We start from the raw sequence: 18,882 nt of genomic DNA, 5'->3' as shown, positions 1-18,882 counted from the left end.
TAGACAATGAGCTATTTACAGTGGAATGATAAAAATAATGTGAGTTGTGTATGAAACAAGTGGAAGGAACAGAACTAGCAATTGAACTATTTACAAATGATTCTGAATGGTTGTTCCTGAGACACATTGGGCAGAAGAGATAGAGTCCATCACTGACTTTACCAATTTCTAGAGGCCTTTTCATTGAAGGAGCCTGCAGAATACAGATGTTATCAGTAAAGGCAACTATGCTATGAGGAGTTGAACTAGTTAATGAATGAATTCATATGAGATTGTATTTGAAGGAAGGTATGTACCCAACCTTATGCAAAATGATCTTAGGAAACAATGTCACACTCCCAATTTGTGTTACTTTTACCTTATATCCGTTTGAAAGAACTACCAATAAGGGATATGGTAAGGTCACAATGTTGGTTAATAAAGACATATTGAAGATCATATGATTAGATGCTCCTGAATCTAATATCCAAGAGTCTGCCTTGTTTTTTAAGCACTCACAGGACAATTTGCTAAAATCAATGGAGGAAGTGCAGGCTATTATACATGCAAAGTTCACAGCACCATTGGCATAATTTGTGCTACTGGAGCTTTCTCCTCCTGTTCCAATTTGAAAATGTTACATCAAGTTCAGGATCTGTCCATACTGTTCCTTAGAGAGGTTGACTTGCCCGACCTCATTTCCATCTTCTGATCTATCTTTTCCAGTTGACATTGCTTCAGAAGAAGTCCCCTGCACACTAGCTACTATTCTCCTTCCTTCGCTGAACATTTCAGCTTGGTTCAAGTTCTGTCCTCTATTTGGATTTTGAGTGTGTGAATTTCCGAAGTTCTGAGGGTACCTATATAACTTGTAGCATTTGTCCTTGGTATGTCCTAGCTTCTTACAGTAGTCACAAAATGGACGGGGCTTATTACCTCCAGTTGAATTGTTACTGGCAGCATAATTGGTTTTGTTGAACCAGGTTTTGATGTGTTGACAGTTAGGGAAGCAGACTCAAATAACATTTTATTATTTGGCTTGATCTCTCTTTGTTTCTCATTCTAAATGAGTAGTGAGAAGGCTTGTGCAAGATTTGGTAGCAGATTCATCATGAGAATGCTTCCACGTATAACGGTGTAGACTTCATTAAGTCCCATAAGAAATTGTATCAATCTTCTGTCCTGCTCGGCCTTGATCATGTTTTCCTTGGCACCATACGTACAAGTACAACTGCAATGAGTCTTTTTGCTCAAAGTATTTAGCTCTTCCACAGCTTCTTCAGCTTGGATAATAGCCTGTAATATCCAGCACACCTTGAGACAAGTCGTTTATCTCCTTTTGGATCTGGTATAGCCAAGCACCATTAGTCTGCTCATATCGATCCTCCAATTCTCTCCAAACAGTATTACTAGCATATTCCAAACTGTTCGCAATGTCATTAGAGAGTGAATTTAGAATCCAAGACGTTACCATATATCATCGCATCGCTTCCATTGTCGGAATCTTTGAGATTGAGGCTCTGGTGGTTTACATTCTCCACTTATAAAACCTAGCTTATTTTTTACGGACAGACCACGCATAACACTACGTCTCCAAGACCTACATCCAATTCCACTAAAAGGAACTGAAACGAGCATCGCTCCAGGATTATCTGACGGATGTAGATAAAGAGGACCGCTTGGATCTATTCCAATGTTTGTCGCAGCTGGAACACCAGTATCACCAACAGATGTGTTTTCCTGATCTAATGTGGCCATGAGTGTAAGATTTCGTTGAGTTACAGACTAATTCCAGTAGAAATTTGAAGAATCGACTGTCAATTAGCGATTTGAAGAAATTAGGGCAAAAAATCGATCAGACTGGAAAGGCAGAGTTATGGGAAGGAAAAAATGGGGAAAATTGATGGAGACGATGACGAATAGTTGAGCATGAGCTTCACTGGCTCTGATACCATGTTAAATCTGACCTTGAAGATGAGCTCGAAGCTCGATCTGGAGCTCCATGGAGTCCTTCTAAAGAGTTCTATGAGAGAGAGTTCGTGAGAGATGAAAGCAGAAATTGTAAAATGGAAAGCTTTCTTTTTTCTCATTACTATTTTGAGTATACACGTGAGGACACAACTAATGCTGAGCTGGCCACTAACTACACAACTAACTCTACTCAATTACAAATAACTAACATCACTAACTATACAACTAACACATATCAATATAATTATACAAGTCTTAACAATACTCATATATGACTTAATTATACTATCTTTCCTTGATGAAATTGCTTGGTGAAATAGTTTTCTTGGTCTGGGCGGCTAGCAGCTTCGAGTTGTATTATTTTTTATCCTTTCACTTTCATTCTCGCCAATCGCCATCAAAAAGTAGTTGTCTACTCTGCACATGCAGCCATGCCAAAAGAGTACCAAAAAATATGGTACTAAAAGGGTATTAATAAAGAAGAGATATTACTGCAATAGAGTGGACTGTCTATGGTGGTGGGATAGTGATGAGAGGTCCACGGGACATTCAGTAATAGTATTAATTATTTTTGAACTACAAATCACTAATCTGGATCACAAATCATTAACTTTTTCCTTGAATGCTCCTCACACAACCTTCGTACAAAGCTTAATTAACTAAGTAATATGCCACTAGTGTCCTTTATGTTCTGACCCTTATATGTATCCATCTTCGTAAACTAGTTCGGCATCTTCAACTGTACAACTTTCTCTCAGTCTCTCTTTCTCTATCAGCTCTCTGACAGTGTGTCTCCACTAACTCCAAGTATGGTACAGGCAAAGAAGTTCAGAGGTGTCAGACAACGCCATTGGGGTTCTTGGGTTGCTGAGATTCGTCATCCTTTGCTGTATTTTACCATGCACCCGCACTCTTCTATCTCTCTTTATTTTTTAACCCTTCCTAGATTGGATATTCAACCATTATTATGCTCTTAAATGTTCACTATGCATTGCGTCCCACTACCTTTAATTCCATACAACTCTATTGATCACTGATAAGATCTTATTTCATGATCATGCGTATTCAACAGTTAAATTTAATGAGTTCGATCTTTCTAGGACTTTTACGTGATACACATTTATTATTGATAACATGACTATTTGATCGTTTTTATGGTCGTAGGAAGAGGAGAGTGTGGCTGGGAACTTTTGAAACAGCGGAAGAAGCGGCCCGAGCGTACGATGAGGCTGCTGTTCTAATGAGTGGACGTAATGCCAAAACAAACTTCCCAGTGGCAGCACTTAATGAAAACGGAAAAGACAACAACAATAATGCTAATTCGTCATTCTCCGGATCGTCATCATCATCGCTTTCTGCTATACTTAGCGCAAAACTTCGCAAGTGCTGTAAATCGCCTTCTCCATCTCTCACTTGCCTTAGGCTCGACACAGAGAGTTCCAGTATTGGAGTGTGGCAGAAGCGAGCTGGGGCGCGTCCTGATTCTAGCTGGGTAATGACTGTCGAACTTGGAAAAAAGAAAATAAATGACAACGAACCAACCCTAGATGGGGAGCAAGAAAAAGATATAGTAACTGCTTCAATTCCAGAGACTTCAATGGAGAAATTAGAAGGTGAAGAACGTGGCATGAATGAAGAAGAACGAATGGCGCTGCAGATGATTGAGGAACTCCTAAACAGGAATTAATTAATCATAATTTACTTGTTGCAGAATTGAGGATTATTATAGTTGTTAAACTACTTAGGTAAAATGTTTGGTCTTTATACGAAGGTATAAAGCATCAGATATTTTTCCCCAGTATAATAATTAAGTAATATGGAGAGTCTATTAAGGTATTTTCCCGAAGTCATTGTCATTGCTGTGTATTCTGTTTGTCCAAGGTTGTGCAACCGTGGTATTATATTTGATAAAGAAGATATAAATGTTAACTGGGATTGAACTACGAATTATTGATATGGACTTCCATGGAAGTAGGGGTGGCTACAGGGATTTATATATATATGGATGTCGACTTTTTCTGTTTCTAATATAGAAATTATAAGTGGTGGGGCTGTGCATTAGGATACATATATCTGTAGGCATCTACATCGATCATAGTGGGACTTCGAAAATAAAAGAGATGGGTTCCATTCACGTATAGATCCCTATCTTTGCCTGACAATTGTCTTATTGGTGTTGAGATATATAATGTCCTACACACAGACATTGTAAGGAATTTTAATATTTGACAAGTCTATTTTACTTTTTAAAGTTTATAATATTTAAAAAGTGTTGAGGCATTTACGTAATATAATCTGATAGTGTAAATTAAATGTTAGTTATCATTTTTATTATATTATCAGATCAATTGATGCTTATCATGGAAGACGTACCTATAATTTATCTCATTATTGATCATGATCTGATTTTGCAAATATTTTTTACAATCTTTAGTGCAGAAAGATTAAACTTTATACATTATGGGATACTCTCTCAGCGCCCTACACAAACGTGCAAGAAAGATAAAACAAATTCAGAATTCAGGCTATATAATATTCTCCTGTGAAAAGGAAAAAGAAAGTAGTCTAATAATCAATTTGATGGTGGAGAAAAGCAAATTATACTACATTCTTAATTAGTGGCTTGTGTGTTTCGATATTTAAAATTGTTTCATATTATCTCTGTTTACTCTAAAATCGGATAACAATTAAATTTGTATGCGATTTTAAGAATATGTGGATTGATTCAAAACAAATAATCAAGAATGTTGGATAACCGATTTAAAGACAAAATAAATGACCAAACCAGATGCAATGTTATGGCCTAACTCGAATCTATGTTGAACAATGGTTTTGCCCTCGATTGACTCCTTGATTCAAACCCAATTATGAATGAAGAACAAACAATTCAATAAGAACTTGCGCAGTAGCTAGAAAGCAAAAAATGTATTTGTATTGCCTTGATTTACGTGTTACAATATGTCTTATCAAAGAAAAGCTTTCCCCTTATATAGTAGGAGAGTTTAATCCCTAGTACAACTATAAAAAAGGTAAAAATTTGCTTTTCTCATAAATTACTGATCAGTAACCGTCATCGAGCGAGATCCGTACCGTGATATCCGGTTGGTTGCGAATATCACGGCCCTCTATCCGTCGTATATAATCGTTCATTGTACTTTTCGAAGTCTCAGAACTCGTCCCGAGTCCGGGGTGCATCATTTTATCAGGTCCGCTAGCGAGCACTTCAATCACTTTTTGCGGGCCTCGATACAAAGAGTTCCCAGCTTCGATTTCGATCTCGTATGTTCATGCTCTTAGTTCGTTTTATTCACCGGGAAATCGGGGTGTGCGTTATCCCCGATTTTACCCGTATACAGATAGTCCCTGTGTTTTTTTGAAGAGTAGGTTTGCCGAAACGATGGAAAACGATAGATGAATCCCGGTTCCTTCGTACGTTACAACCGAGGTGACGGATAAGCTGAAACGTCTCGCTAGTCGCGTCGTTTTGACTTTGGACACGTATCAGCCACCGGCTGGCTGCGATCGAATGTGAAACGTCGCGCATTGACTGTTTTTTCTCTATAAAAGCTTCGACCTTTTGCATTTCTTTCACTTTCCGATCCTATTCTTTACCTTCGAATTTTCTAACGGTTTTTAACTTTTTCAAACCTCCATAACCCGCTTCTTGAACCTTCATATCGTCGTCTCTGGCCTTCAAACCTTCATATTTTTTCTTGGGTTTCCAACCCAGATGTTCATATCTTCATCTCTGGCCTTCAAACCTTCATACTTTTTCTTCAAATCTTCATATTTTTCCTTCGGATCTTCATATTCTCCATCAAGTCTTCATATTTCCCTTCAAATCTTCATATTTTCCCATATCATGATGGCTAAAACTTCCAAGTTCGTATCACAATAAGCGGCTCCCTCGTCTTCCCATTCGGCCATGGGCGTCGAGGTAGCTTCCCCCGAGGTGGCTCACGAGCCTCCCATGAAGAGCTTCATACCCGAGGGTTGCTCTATCGGGGATGATTTCAAAGTCGAGAAGGCCTCTAGTCAACAAGACCGAGGCGAGGGAGCATTGCGAGACATATGCTCTGTCACTGAAGATACTCTTCCTATAGCTCGAGAGGACTATAAATGGGAAGGTAAAGATGTGGTCGTCCCGAGCTAAATAAAGATATTGCTACCCACGTGGAGGGGTACTTAAGTGTCTATACTTACCCCTTCACGCTGGGCCTGGTAGATACCGTAATCCTGGCTTTTTGCAAGAGGTACGAGGTGTACCTCGGGCAAATTCACCCATTGTTTTGGAGGATCGTGATCCTCCTACATTATTTTGTGAACAATACTGACAACCCACGGTTAACCCTCGACCATCTAATCTACCTATATAGCCCTCGAATTTTCCGATGGGGGCTGATCAAGCTTGTCCGTCAAGCAAGTAAGGCCCTTTTCTCGAGCATTGACGACGATCGAGATCGAGGCTGGCAGGGGAGGTTTTTTCAGGTGAAAATCGAAGATCTGGTCCCTCCCGAGTTTCTGCCTTTCCCCGAGAAGTGGAACACATCTCGTTAGTGTCGTGTTCCTTAAGTATTAACTTCTTTTTATTCCTTCTCTTATTGCCTGTACTTACGGCCGTATAGTTGTTGCCCAAGTTCCTGATGTAATCCCCCAGTTCAAGGAGTGGATCGAACGGATCTGTAAGCAGATGCCATACGACTTTCGAAGGGCAAATGGGAGGCCCGTTCTCATGGTAAGGTTCATCCCTAAATAGTTACCATTATGCCCCCAATTGACACAATGCTAATATTTTCTCTTCTCTTATCGGTTTGATTAAGACCACCAAACTTAGGTCGCTGGATGAGGACGAGGATACGTCCTTACCAGCCGGGCCCTCCATCTCGGCACAGCCAGGGCTGCCGCAGAGGAGGAGAAGAAGAGGAAACGAAAGTCCTGGGGTTCCCTGGATCCCAAGGCGAAGAGGAAGAATAGAGCGGTCACCCCGGTCCGGAAGCCCAAGAAGAACACCAAGTCTAGGGTACCGGACTCTGACTTTCTATACCGCCTCAGGGACGACCCTGAAGAAGATGACATCTTCTTTGCCCATGGGTTGATTCCTACTGGGGAGCAGGCGACGACCGAGAAAGAGGACCTCGAGGTCGATCCCCTTCTAACTCGAGAACTTGAGGGGAAGATGGAGGTTGCGGCCTCCTAGGAAGGTGCTCCCGTCCTGAAGGAGGCGACCGGTGTCATTGACATCGTAGAGACACCCTCCTACACCAAGTCTATGCTCGAAGAGGCCCATATGGGAAAAGAAAAGTCAAAGAGTGCAGGGCCCAAATGACCCCCTCAACTCATTTCGAGCTTGATCACCTGGATATCCCGAAGAAGGATTTTCCCTTGGGCGTTGGCGGGCCGAGTTCGATCCCAAGATTAGTGAAGCAATTTTTTGCGCCGAGCGTGGACCCCGACAAAAAAATGGTTGTTCTCACAGTCCCAAAGGATTCCCAGGTTTTGTCTCCTCCAGTGGGCGTATCCAGATACATCCGATGCCTGGTGACCGAGGAGGACCAGGCCAAGATGAAAGAGGTAGGCACGTCGGGCCTCTTCAACGCGGCACAACAGGCGTTGAACCGGGTAAGGCATTTTGATCCCTTGTATGCCTTTGTGAATCTTTCTTTAGACTTTGATGTCCTTTACTATCTTCATTGTTTTCAGGCTTCAGTGCTTCATCATGAAAGCTTCATCCGGTACTGCTTGGAGGTTAGCCAGCTCGAGTTCGAGCTTAAAGAGCATGTCCAGAAGAAGGACATGTACATGGATCTTAGTGAGAAACAGGACGAGGCCCTTAAAGACCTCCCGATTCTTCGAGTAAGCTAGAAAAAGCGCACAAAGAGGCCTCGTCCCTGAAGCGGGAACTTGCCGACCTGGTTGAGAAGGTAAAGATCTTTAAGGCTAAAAATGAGCAGCTAGTCGTGGTGACTAATGACATAACTTCGCAGGTCCAGCAGAAGATAAACCTAATCGACCAGCTCCAGGCCGAGATGGATGAGGTCAAGGCCATGGCCGGAGGGTGGAATGGCAGGATGGACCTGTTGGCTTCGGAGAAGGAAACTGTGAAAGTGGAGCTGGCATTGATCATGAACCAACTCCGGGTGGCGAAGGACAAAGCCGATAAGTGGTCTCAGCTAAATGATGATCTCCGGGCACAACTGAGCTCGGCCATATTGGAACGGGATGCCTTAGGGCAATAATATGCTGCACTGAGGTCCAAACTGGATGCAACCTCTGATGATGTCGATGAAATGTAGCCCAGTACAAGGACAATGTGGAGGCCTTCGAGACCCATTTAAAGATTAAGACTGAATACACAAAGCAGTTATCCCGAAAAGAGACCCACGAAGAGATCCACGCTCGAGGTTTTGACCTGTCGTCCAAGATTGAAGAAGCTAGGAGGCTCAAGGCCGAAGCAAAGGAGATTTACAAGCCTAAGGGTCCCAAAGGCTCTGAGGGATCTGAGATCGACGGTTCTAGCGATGAGTCGGGCTCCGACGAAGATCACGCGTAGCCTTAGTGTTTTTCCAATTTTTTATTTTTTTTCTTACGTATTTTTTTGTTTTCCTTTAAGCCATTCTATCGGGACTTTGTAGATATATTTTGGAATATATATGAAATTTTTCCCTTTCTGGCAATATCATGTCTTTACTTTTTTAGCATCTTTTTGTAATTTCTACTTGCGTATCATTTTTTATGCCTTAGCATAAAACCAGACTTCGATTCCACTTTGGTTTACTTGTGGCTTCGAACCTCGATGAGACCGAAGGTTTTTAAGATGCTAATGTATTTTTAGACGATGTTTTTGCCGAGGCTAACCTTTTAGTAGGTTTCGAATTTTCGTAAAGACCTTACTTTCTGGTTACCGTCGGATGTCTCCGAGCTATTTTTAGGGTGTCCGTAGCCTTTTATATTTGAGCACTGCCTAAAGATTTGGTGCTTATGGGATTCGGTAGCCCAGGTCGTCCGAACTTTCTTCGGGTGACAGTCCCCGAGTAGGGGTAGCCCGTAGGATCGATAGTCCCCGAGTAGGGTAGCTCGTGGGCTTTAAGATCCGGGATCGAAGAAGCAAAAACGCGTAGTAGCATAGTGGAAATTTCTTTTATTTCTTAGTATGCAAGGTACATGATCGAAAGCGTAAAAAAAAAACTTGTGCCATGGCTAGAGTGGACTATGTAGGCACGATTCATACGACTGTTTGGCCCTTATAATGAATCCTAAACACCAAGCCTTAGCTTTTAGCACACAAATTTTTCTTTTTCCCTTGCTAAAATCTTAATCCGGGGTTAAAGGCCTCCAGTATTCAAGGTCGAACTCATGAGGGCTCAGATACTGTTGACCTGAAGAGAACAATCGTTGAATCCAGTTTGAAACCGGTCTTCGAATCTAAGTTATCATGCTTTACTGTTGCCTCGTTAAAAACCTTGCCGAAAAACTCACTTTGGGACAAAATCGGTTCAAGGAAAAAAGAGTGCAATGCGTGCTTTTAGACCTAATAGCCACATCCGTCCTTGGCCATCTACTTGCATATGTTAGTCCGATTTATAATATGATTAAAGAGTAATTGAGTTTGTACCTTAGCAGTAGTACCGCTTTAAGTGTGTCATGCTCCAGGTGTTCGGTAGTTGTACACGGTTTCCTGCTTTGAGTTTGTACGAGCCTTTGCCGGTTACTTCGACAACTCGATATGGTCCTTCCTAATTTGGTCTCAGCTTCCCTTCGTTCGGGTTCCTGGTGTGTAATGTTACTTTTCTCAATACCAAGTCCCCGACTTGAAAGTGTTAGAGACTGGCTCTTCGGTTGTAATACATTTCTATTCGTTATTTCTGGGCGACCAACCGGACCAAGGTGGCCTTCCGCCTTTTATCCAATAGTTTCAGGCTCGTGACCATGGCCTCGTCGTTTGGCTTTTCTATCGCATATTGGAACCTGATGCTTGGTTCTCCCACCTCGATTGGTATTAAGGCTTCGGCTCCATAAACCAATGAAAATGTGGTGGCTCGGTGCTAGATTTTGAAGTTGTACGGTATGCCCATAGGACTTCGGGCAGGATCTCCTTCCACTTCCCTTTCGCACCAGTCAACCTCTTTTTCAGGTGTAAAGTATGGTCTTGCTTGTTAATTCTGCCTGCCCATTCTAACTAGGGTGGTAAGGTGTTGATAGTATATTCTTGATCTTGTGATCTTCGAAAAATTTATTTACCTTGCTGCCGACGAATTTTTTTCCATTATCGCAGATGATCTCGGTCGGTATCCCAAATCGACATATTATGTGGTCCCAGATGAAGTCAATGACTTCTTTCTCCCAGACCTTTTTGAATGCTTGAGCCTCCACTCATTTAGAAAAATAATCGATCATGAATAGAATGAATTGAGCTTTACCGGGTTCCCACGGTAGGGGACCGACGATGTCCATTCCCTACTTCATAAATGGCCACGGGGACAAAACCGAGTGGAGCATTTCTCCTAGTTAATGGATCATTGGGGCGTGTCTTAGGCAGCCATAATTAGTTTCTAGACCATAGATTCTGCCCCGAATGGTTCCCGCAAGTGCCTTCATGAACTTTTCTCAAGGCGTATTTGGTCTCTCCCGGGCCCAAGCATCTAGCTAGCAGGCGATCGAAGGTTCTCTTGGACAATGCCCCGTCGACCAAGCTAAATCTGGCAGCCTTAGTACGCATGGCTCTCGATTGTTTGGAATCCGAGGGTAATTTTTCGATCTTTAAGTAGTCTATGTACTTGTTCCTCCAATCCTAAGTTAAACTCGTTGATTTTACTTTGGCATGGCCTTCCTCTATCACCGACTTTATGAGCTGCACTACTGTTCCCGAACTGAATTCATCGACATCGACCGACAACCCCAAGTTAGCCAAAGCATCGGCCTCGTTGTTTTGATCTCGGGGTACGTGTTGCAGAGTCCATTCCCTGAATTGATGGCATGTAACCTGTAATTTGTCTAAGTACCTTTGCATCCGTTCTTCTTTTACTTCGAATGTCCCGTTAACTTGATTTACCACGAGGAAGGAGTCACACTTAGCTTCGAGCACCTCGGCCCCAAGGCTTTTAGCCAATTCTAGACCTGCAACCATGGCCTCATACTCGGCTTCATTGTTAGTCAATTTCACAGTCCTCATAGATTGCCTAAATACATTTCCCGTAGGCGGTTTTAATACGATGCCGAGCCTGGACCCCTTCGCATTCGAGGAACCATCCGTAAAAAGGGTCCACATCCCCAAAGTGGTCCCCGAGGTTAATAGTAATTCCCTTTCAACCTCGGTATAAAAGCCGGCGTAAAGTCGGCCACCAAGTCTGCCAAAATTTGAGATTTTAATAGGTGGCACCGGCGTTCTTTAATCCGAACGGCATTATATTATAATAGTAGGTGCCAAATTTAGTGATGAAAGATGTCTTTCCTTGATTGTCGGGGTCCATCTGAATTTAATTGTACCCAAAATAGGCATCGAGAAAGCTGAGTATCTCATGCCCGGGCATCGCGTCGATCATCCGATCGATGTTAGGAAAAGAGAAAAAATCCTTAGGGCATGTCTTGTTTAGATCTTTATAATCTACACAAATTCTTAGCTTATTCCCTTTTTTAAGCACTACCACTACGTTAGCTAACCAGTCCGGGTATTTAACTTCTTGAATGGACCCTATTTTAAGGAGTTTGGATACCTCATCCTTGATGAAAGCATGCTTGACCTCGGATTGCAGTCTCATATTTTGCTTAATCGAATGAAACTTCGGGTCCAAACTCAGCTTATGAGTGGTTACCTCCGGTGGGATCCCTATCATGTAAAGATGAGGCTAAGAGAAATAGTCTATGTTAGCTTTAAGAAAATTAATGAGTTTTTTCGTGAACTTGGGGGTTAATCCCGTGCCCAGGTATACCTTTCGATCCGGTAGGTGCTCGATCAATATTACTTGCTCTAACTCTTCGACCGTCGATTTGGTGGCGTCGGTATCATTCGGAGCTATGAACGGTCCCGAAACTCCATACTCATCCTCCTCGTCTACTCCTCGTTCCTGCGGTTCGGCCGAGACCGGCATCGGTGATTGCTATTTAATTTTTTCCTTTTTGGTCGGCTATATGATTCTGGATGTCAAAACCACGGGTACCAAGATCACCTCGTCGACTGTGAACATCTCTTTACGGCCGACAGCTCTCTGTAGATAGTCTTGACTCCTACCGGTGTAGGGAACTTCAATGTATGGTGCAAGGTTGAGGGTACCGCCCTTATGCTGTGAACCCACGGCTTTCTGAATAGGGAGTTGTACCTCATGTCCCCTTCGATCGCGTAGAACTTTATCTCTTGGATCGTCCTAGCGGTGTTCACTAGCAGGGTTATCTCTACTTTAGTGGTTTCGCATATCATGTTAAATCCGTCAAAACCCGGACTGCCGACACTATTTGGCCTGTAACCTTAATTTCTCTACAACCCTCGATCAATACACGCTTAACTCGAGATTTATTGATAAGTATGGATATTACCAGCACATCATTATGAGATTGTATGATGCCCTCGGCATTATCGTTGCTGAACTAAATGGTTCCCTCCGGGACATAATCTCGGGTGCATTTTCCCCTTGTGATAGATACTTTAGTGTGATTTATCATTGGCTCTTGGGGGACATTGATCCCTCCAATGATCATGTTAATGACGCGCTGAGGCTCCTCTTGTACGGCCTGTTTGTTAGCGTCCTTATACCTGAAGTGGTTTTCGGCTCGATCACTCAAAACTTCTAGGAGGTGCCCGTTATTGAACAACTGGGCAACTTCTTCTCTCAATTGTCGGCAATCCTCGGTCCTGTGGCCATGAGTGTCGTGATACTTACACATCAATTTAGGATCTCTTTGGGTAGGGTCAGACTGCAATGGTCGAGTCCACTTGGTCTCTTTGATGCGGCTGATGGCTGACACGATGTTAGCAACATCAACGTTGAAGCTATACTCTGATAATGTTGGTGCTTCCCTGCTTCGGAGTGATCTGTCAAAACCATTTTTAGTCATCAGACCTCGGCTACTGGGTCATCGGTCGCTTCTCTTCTCGTTCTTGGTGGGGTGACGTCTGGACCCATTTCCCTTTTAGTCCGTGATGTATGGTTGTTATAGATCCCGGACCAGCCTTAGCTCATGATCGACGGCTCTCTTAGACCTGTCGTCGGCCCTGATGGGATAAACATACCCAGAAGGGGCTCCGAGTTGGTCATCCTTGACCCTGATCTTCGACTGGTACCTGTTGTGGACGTCGGTTCAAGTAACCGCCGGGTACTCTACCAAATTTTGTTTCACCTGCTGTGAAGACAAGGAGCTTCGGGGTTTAAGCCCCTGAGCAAATGCCTAAACGAACCAATTATCTGCAATCGGAGGCAGGTCCATTCGTTCCATCTTGAACCTTGACACGAACTCCCTGAGCATCTCGTTATCTCTTTGATTAACCTTGAAAAGGTCTGACTTTCTGGTCTCTTCCTTGATGGCCCCGGCATGGGCTTTCACAAAGCATCTACAAGCATGGCAAACAAGTCAATGGAATTTAGGGGTAAATTGTGATACCATATCATCGCTCCTTTGGACAAGGTCTCCCCAAACTTCTTCAGTAACACTAACTCGAGTTCATCATCTTCCAAGTCTTTTCCTTTGATTGCGCATGTATAGGAGGTCACATGCTTATTTGGATCCATGGTTCCGTTATATTTCGGGATATCAGGCATACGAAACCTCCTTGGGATCGGCTTCGGTGCCCCGCTCGGAGGAAAAGGCTTTTGGATAAACTTCTTAGAATCCGGCCCTTTCAATATCGGGGGTGCTCCCAGGATTTGATCGACCCTGGAATTATATGTTTCCACCTTCTTGTCATTAGCCTCAATTTTCTTTTCACCTGTCTCCACCCACTTAGTTAACGCTTCAAGCAATTTCATTATTTCGGGATTGACCCCGGGCTTAGCTTCACACGGTCTCTCGGTGATCTGTTCATTTCTTCAGATGTTTTCTTGGAATTGTTCGGGCTCAACCCTGCTGGGGGCGTGGCTTTGATTCTGTAGTTGCACTATTGCCGCCTGTTGAGCCTACAACATTTCGAAGATTAACCGTAGGCTTACCTCATCGCCTTCGCCTTCGGGCACTTCTCGAGCTGTTGGTCGGGGTCCCCCACGAACACTATTTTCGGGATCAGTTGGCAGATTGACGTCGATGGCCACCTATGAGTTAGCATCGACTGGATCGGCAATTGGGACTACGTTGGGATCAGTAAGAGGCACCTCGCTGCTAGGCACCAGATTATTATTTTCGCCATGATGGCCAGACTCACGTTAACGTTCAAGTGGGCAGACTGAGAATTTGGCATTTCAAAACTGACCTAAAATCAAGACTTTAAAGAACAAGCGTAAAATAGAGTGTGTTATGGAGATTTGTATCAAATCACCATTATTATCCTTAGCCCAACGGTGGGCGCCAAACTGTTTGCCCTAAAATCGGATAACAATTAAATTTGTACGTAGTTTTAAGGATATGTGGATTGATTCAACACAAATAACCAAGAATATTGGATAAATAATTTAAAGACAAAATAAATGACCAAACCAGATGCAATGTTATGGCCTAGATCGAATCTATGTTGAATACTGGTTTTGCCCTCGATCGGATCCTTGATTCAAACTCATTTATGAATGAAGAACAAACAGTTAAGTAAGAACTTGCGCAGTAGCTAGAAAGTAGAAAATGTATTTGTATTGCCTTGATTTGCGTGTTACAATGTGTCATATCAAAGAAAAGTTCGCCCTTATATAGTAAGAGAGTTTCATCCCTAGTACAAATATCTAAAAAGGGTAAAAATCTTCTTTTCTCATTATTACCGATGCTTAACCGTCATCAAGCGAGATCCGCACCGTGATATCCTGTTGGTTGCGGATATCACGGCCCTCTATCCGTCGTGTATAACAGTTCATTATGCTTTCCGAAGTCTCAGAACTTGTCCCGAGCCCGGGGTGCATCATTTTATCAGGTCTGCTGGCGAGCACTTCGTTAACTTTTCACGGGCCTCGATACAAAGAGTTTCCAGCTTCGATTTCGATCTTGTATGTTCATGATCTTACTTCGTGTTATTCACCGGAAAATTCGGGGTGTGCGTTATCCCCAATTTCACCGGTATACAATCTCCACTCCAGTCTTCCTTGCATAACTAATTCTACGATTCGTTAAAGTGCCCCCGAAAACAAGCGTATAAACTTGTAATATTAAACGCAGGATGACATCCTAATCTTAAGAATTTAATTTATAGTTGACAAACTAATATTGTCAATTAGTTAGTATAAGTCACTTTTTATGACGTTGAATCGTGCATGTTATATCAAATGGGGTCGCAAAGAACACAACATCTTTTCCGAATTTGGAACTAAACGATGATGTGTCACTAACATAACGATGTTTTTAGATTTTTAGTTTAGTTGTGAGCAAATTAAATCCGAAATCAGTTTTTGGATAAATGTCCGTATCATGTCACTAGATCAAAAATTGGTAATTTCTGATGTGAAACGACATGGATTATTCTCCAAACATTATAAAGTGCAGATGCAAATTGATGTTTAAATGGAACTACGAGGCGGACACTTAACTAATTCTCGTTTTGGAAGCAATTTGATTTGCTACCAACGTCAAATAGGCAGTTAGCACGGTTACTATCTCTAAGAATTAATTAGAACTATTGATTCATCAATGACAGTAATATTGACTGGTTCTATTATTCATAGATAATGTACAAAATATTCAAATCCTAGTTCTATTTGAAAGTAAAAGAATGGATAAAATTTGGTAGGATTCAAATCCTACTTCTATATAATGCATGGTAGAGTTGTAATCTTTAAGATGCATTCAAAGCCGCTTCTTTAATAATTTGCTTAAGAAAATTAAGATTTATTAGATATAACATATTTGGTGAGAAAATTAAAAAGGAAAAAGTGGAGGGACTAAGTTTGGTAAACACAGGAATTGGTATGTGTAGCTTTCAAGGTTTGTTCGGAATTCCTTAACTGGGGAATAATAAGCATGTGGTTCAGATGCATTAAGGTCTTGGCCAAGTCTTTTATCTTAACATTTACTTTCATAATGACTTAAAATGACTACTGGTGGGGACAGTGTGAATTATAGGTGGATCATTAATTTGTCAATTCTACTCATTACCTTTACCTTTTAGTCTGTGTTTAACACAGCACGCTTAGCTGTTTAACTTCTCAATTCCTGCGGTAGCTAGTAAGATGTGGGAAAGAAAACATTGTTCTAATAATGTACTAGTACTTGACATTGTCATAGCTGTGTTAGATTTAAGATTGGAGTAACAGGAGTTTGGTAGCTTAAAATATCAATGTTTCATTTGTGTGTTATAGGAGGGCAAAAACTGTTCATTAAAGCAAGCTGGGGACCTTCTTTTTGTCTAATTAGACGAAAACTTATTGCAAGTGTTCGATAGCACACACATCACGGGCTAAAGATTTTTTAAAAAAAAAATACGATTTCTTCTATTGAGATGTCCAATAACCTTTATAGCGACAAACAGGACTAACATTAGAAAGGTATAGTGGGTAGACGAAAGAGACCTCATACTTGTCCAATGTTATTCATGATTCATTTATGCTAACATGTTATTTTGTTGAACAGTCTAGTCACAATTCCTGAATTGGGCATACATTTTTTTATTCCTAACGGACTAAATATTTTAAGAAGATAATAAGAAGGTGTTGAGTATTTAAGTTTTGATGATTAACAAAGTATGACTAAATGTTCAAAGAACCAGGTTCTCAATGTAGCTGCTTAATTGTTTTGAAGAACCAGCTCCTCAGGAGAAAGAATCTGCTCCTCATGATTGATACTTGTACGTTTGTACAAGACAGTAACTTTATCTCAAAGTTACCCAGGTCTGAGTTTGGTGGAAGAAGGCTGCTATAAGTGATAAGGGTCTTTGCTCAAGAAGATACGGAAAATTCAGTTAGAGACAAAAGTCCCAAAGCTTGTGGAATCCTTGGAACAGTAGGAGTCCTATCAAAGAGGAAGCTGACAATGAACAGGACACCTAGAATATCTCAAGTTATGTTTTAAATAGGATCGACTTTGGACTTCTAAACTATCCTTTTACACATCAATTAAAGAGTCATAAGTCGTTTACTTGTATTGAGTACTTGCCTTGTATTCTTCCTGAGTCAGTCTAGTGAATGTGTTTTAGAAAATTGAGTTGTAATCAAGTATTATAAACAATTAGTGAGTTGGAGTGAGTATTTTGCTTTACAAGTTAGAGTAACTTGTGAATCAAACAGGAGTAGTAGGAGTGCTGGAGAAAATTTAATCACAGTCTTGTAATAGATACATTTTGGTTCATTGTTCTGGTGGAGTTGGAGTTGAAAATCCTACATGGTAGGTCGTTGTTTTTGCACCTCTTGAGCAGGGTAATTTTCCACGTAAAAATCGTTGTGTTCTATTTTATTGCTTGTTTACTTTACGCTTAAGGAACACAGTAAAGAACCAAGTTCTTTAGTAATCCATACGGGCACTCAAACTAACAATTGGTATCAGAGCAGGTTCTCTCATTTACACGGCTAACACCTAGAGAGATATTAGAAGCAAGATGAGTGCTCCACCCGGAATTAATGAAGGACAATTAACCACCAGGCCATCCCTGTTCAATGGCAAATATTACAGTTGGTAGAAAGCGAGAATGGAACACTTCCTGACAGCTGAAGACTATGAACTATGGACCATAGTGAACCAAAGTCCTTTGATTCCGACTAGACAAAATGCACAAAATGAGACAGTTCTCAAGGACCCCTCCAAATTTGTGGCAGCGGATTTTAGAATGATGGAGAAGAATGCAAAGGCTAAGAAAATCCTTATCTATGGACTTGGTCCTGATGAAAACAACAGAATTTTTGTGTGCTCTAATGCGAAGCAGATATGGGATGCACTCCAAACTGCTCATGAAGGAACAAACCAAGTAAAGAAATCAAGGATTCAGCTATTCATGAGAAACTATGAGCTTTTCTCCATGAAGGAGTCTGAGTCCATCCAGAATATGATGACTAGGTTCACTATAATAATCAATGAACTGAAATCACTTGGAAAAGTGTTTACCTCAGAAGAGTTGGTTAGCAAAGTTCTAAGAATCCTTCCAGCCTCATGGGAATCAAAAGTCACTACAATCCAGGAAGCCAAGGAATTGGATAAAATCTCACTTGATGAGTTGGTTAGAAACTTAAAAACTCATGAAATAAGAAAGATAGAACTGGCAAGGAAGAACCAAAGAAGGATAAGGCATTGGTTATTAAAGCATCTGAGAATGATGAATCTGACTATGGTGATCCTCATCTAGCAATGTTTGCGAAGTTCAAGAGGTTCATGAAGAATTCCAAAAATGCATCCAAGAGAGAGACCAGTAGCAAGTCCAAGAAGATCGACAAAGCTAACTATGATGGGTGCTACAAGTGTGGCAAACTAGATCACATGGTCAAGGACTGTCCAATGTGAGAAATTGAGCGGAGGAAAGAACGAGCTGAAAAGGAGAAACGGGAGAAGAAGAGAGAGTTCCAACAAAGGAAAAATCCTAGGCAAAGGATTTACTGAAGCAATGAAGCAGGCATTCCTGGCAGCATATAAGGACAGTGGAAGTGATTAAGAGGAAGAAAAGGAGGATGAGGCTGTAAGTCTCTATGCTGTGATTGATAAACATCAAGCTGTGAATACAGAACCCCCGGTACAGCTTGGAATGCACATTGGAAGGCCTCCTTTGTTTGACGAACGCCACTATGATGAATGGAAGCTGCGTATGGAAACATTTCTTCAGGCTACTCACTTTGACCTACGGGTAATTGTCATTCATGGACCAATTATCTCAACCAAATTGGATAGTGAAGGTAA

At 41.6% G+C, this 18,882-nt stretch overlaps 1 protein-coding gene across 1 annotated transcript; it reads left to right on the top strand.

Moving 5' to 3' along the window:
- Positions 2,540-3,904, top strand: LOC109223847 (ethylene-responsive transcription factor WIN1). The gene is made up of 2 exons (XM_019388292.1): positions 2,540-2,839; positions 3,115-3,904. The coding sequence occupies exons 1-2, from the start codon at positions 2,760-2,762 to the stop codon at positions 3,635-3,637; spliced, it is 603 nt and encodes a 200-aa protein (XP_019243837.1). The 5' UTR covers positions 2,540-2,759; the 3' UTR covers positions 3,638-3,904.

The sequence above is a fragment of the Nicotiana attenuata genome, chromosome 3 (assembly GCF_001879085.1).
Source record: "Nicotiana attenuata strain UT chromosome 3, NIATTr2, whole genome shotgun sequence".
In the NCBI taxonomy this organism is placed as follows: domain Eukaryota; kingdom Viridiplantae; phylum Streptophyta; class Magnoliopsida; order Solanales; family Solanaceae; genus Nicotiana; species Nicotiana attenuata.
This window is presented reverse-complemented; position numbering and strand designations above follow the sequence as displayed.

Excerpts from the sequence above, each read along its gene's own strand:
- LOC109223847 (XM_019388292.1), top strand. The coding sequence starts at position 2,760 with ATGGTACAGGCAAAGAAGTTCAGAGGTGTCAGACAACGCCATTGGGGT. Across the intron at positions 2,840-3,114 it reads GAGATTCGTCATCCTTTGCT|GAAGAGGAGAGTGTGGCTGG; the intron begins GTATTTTACCAT and ends TTATGGTCGTAG.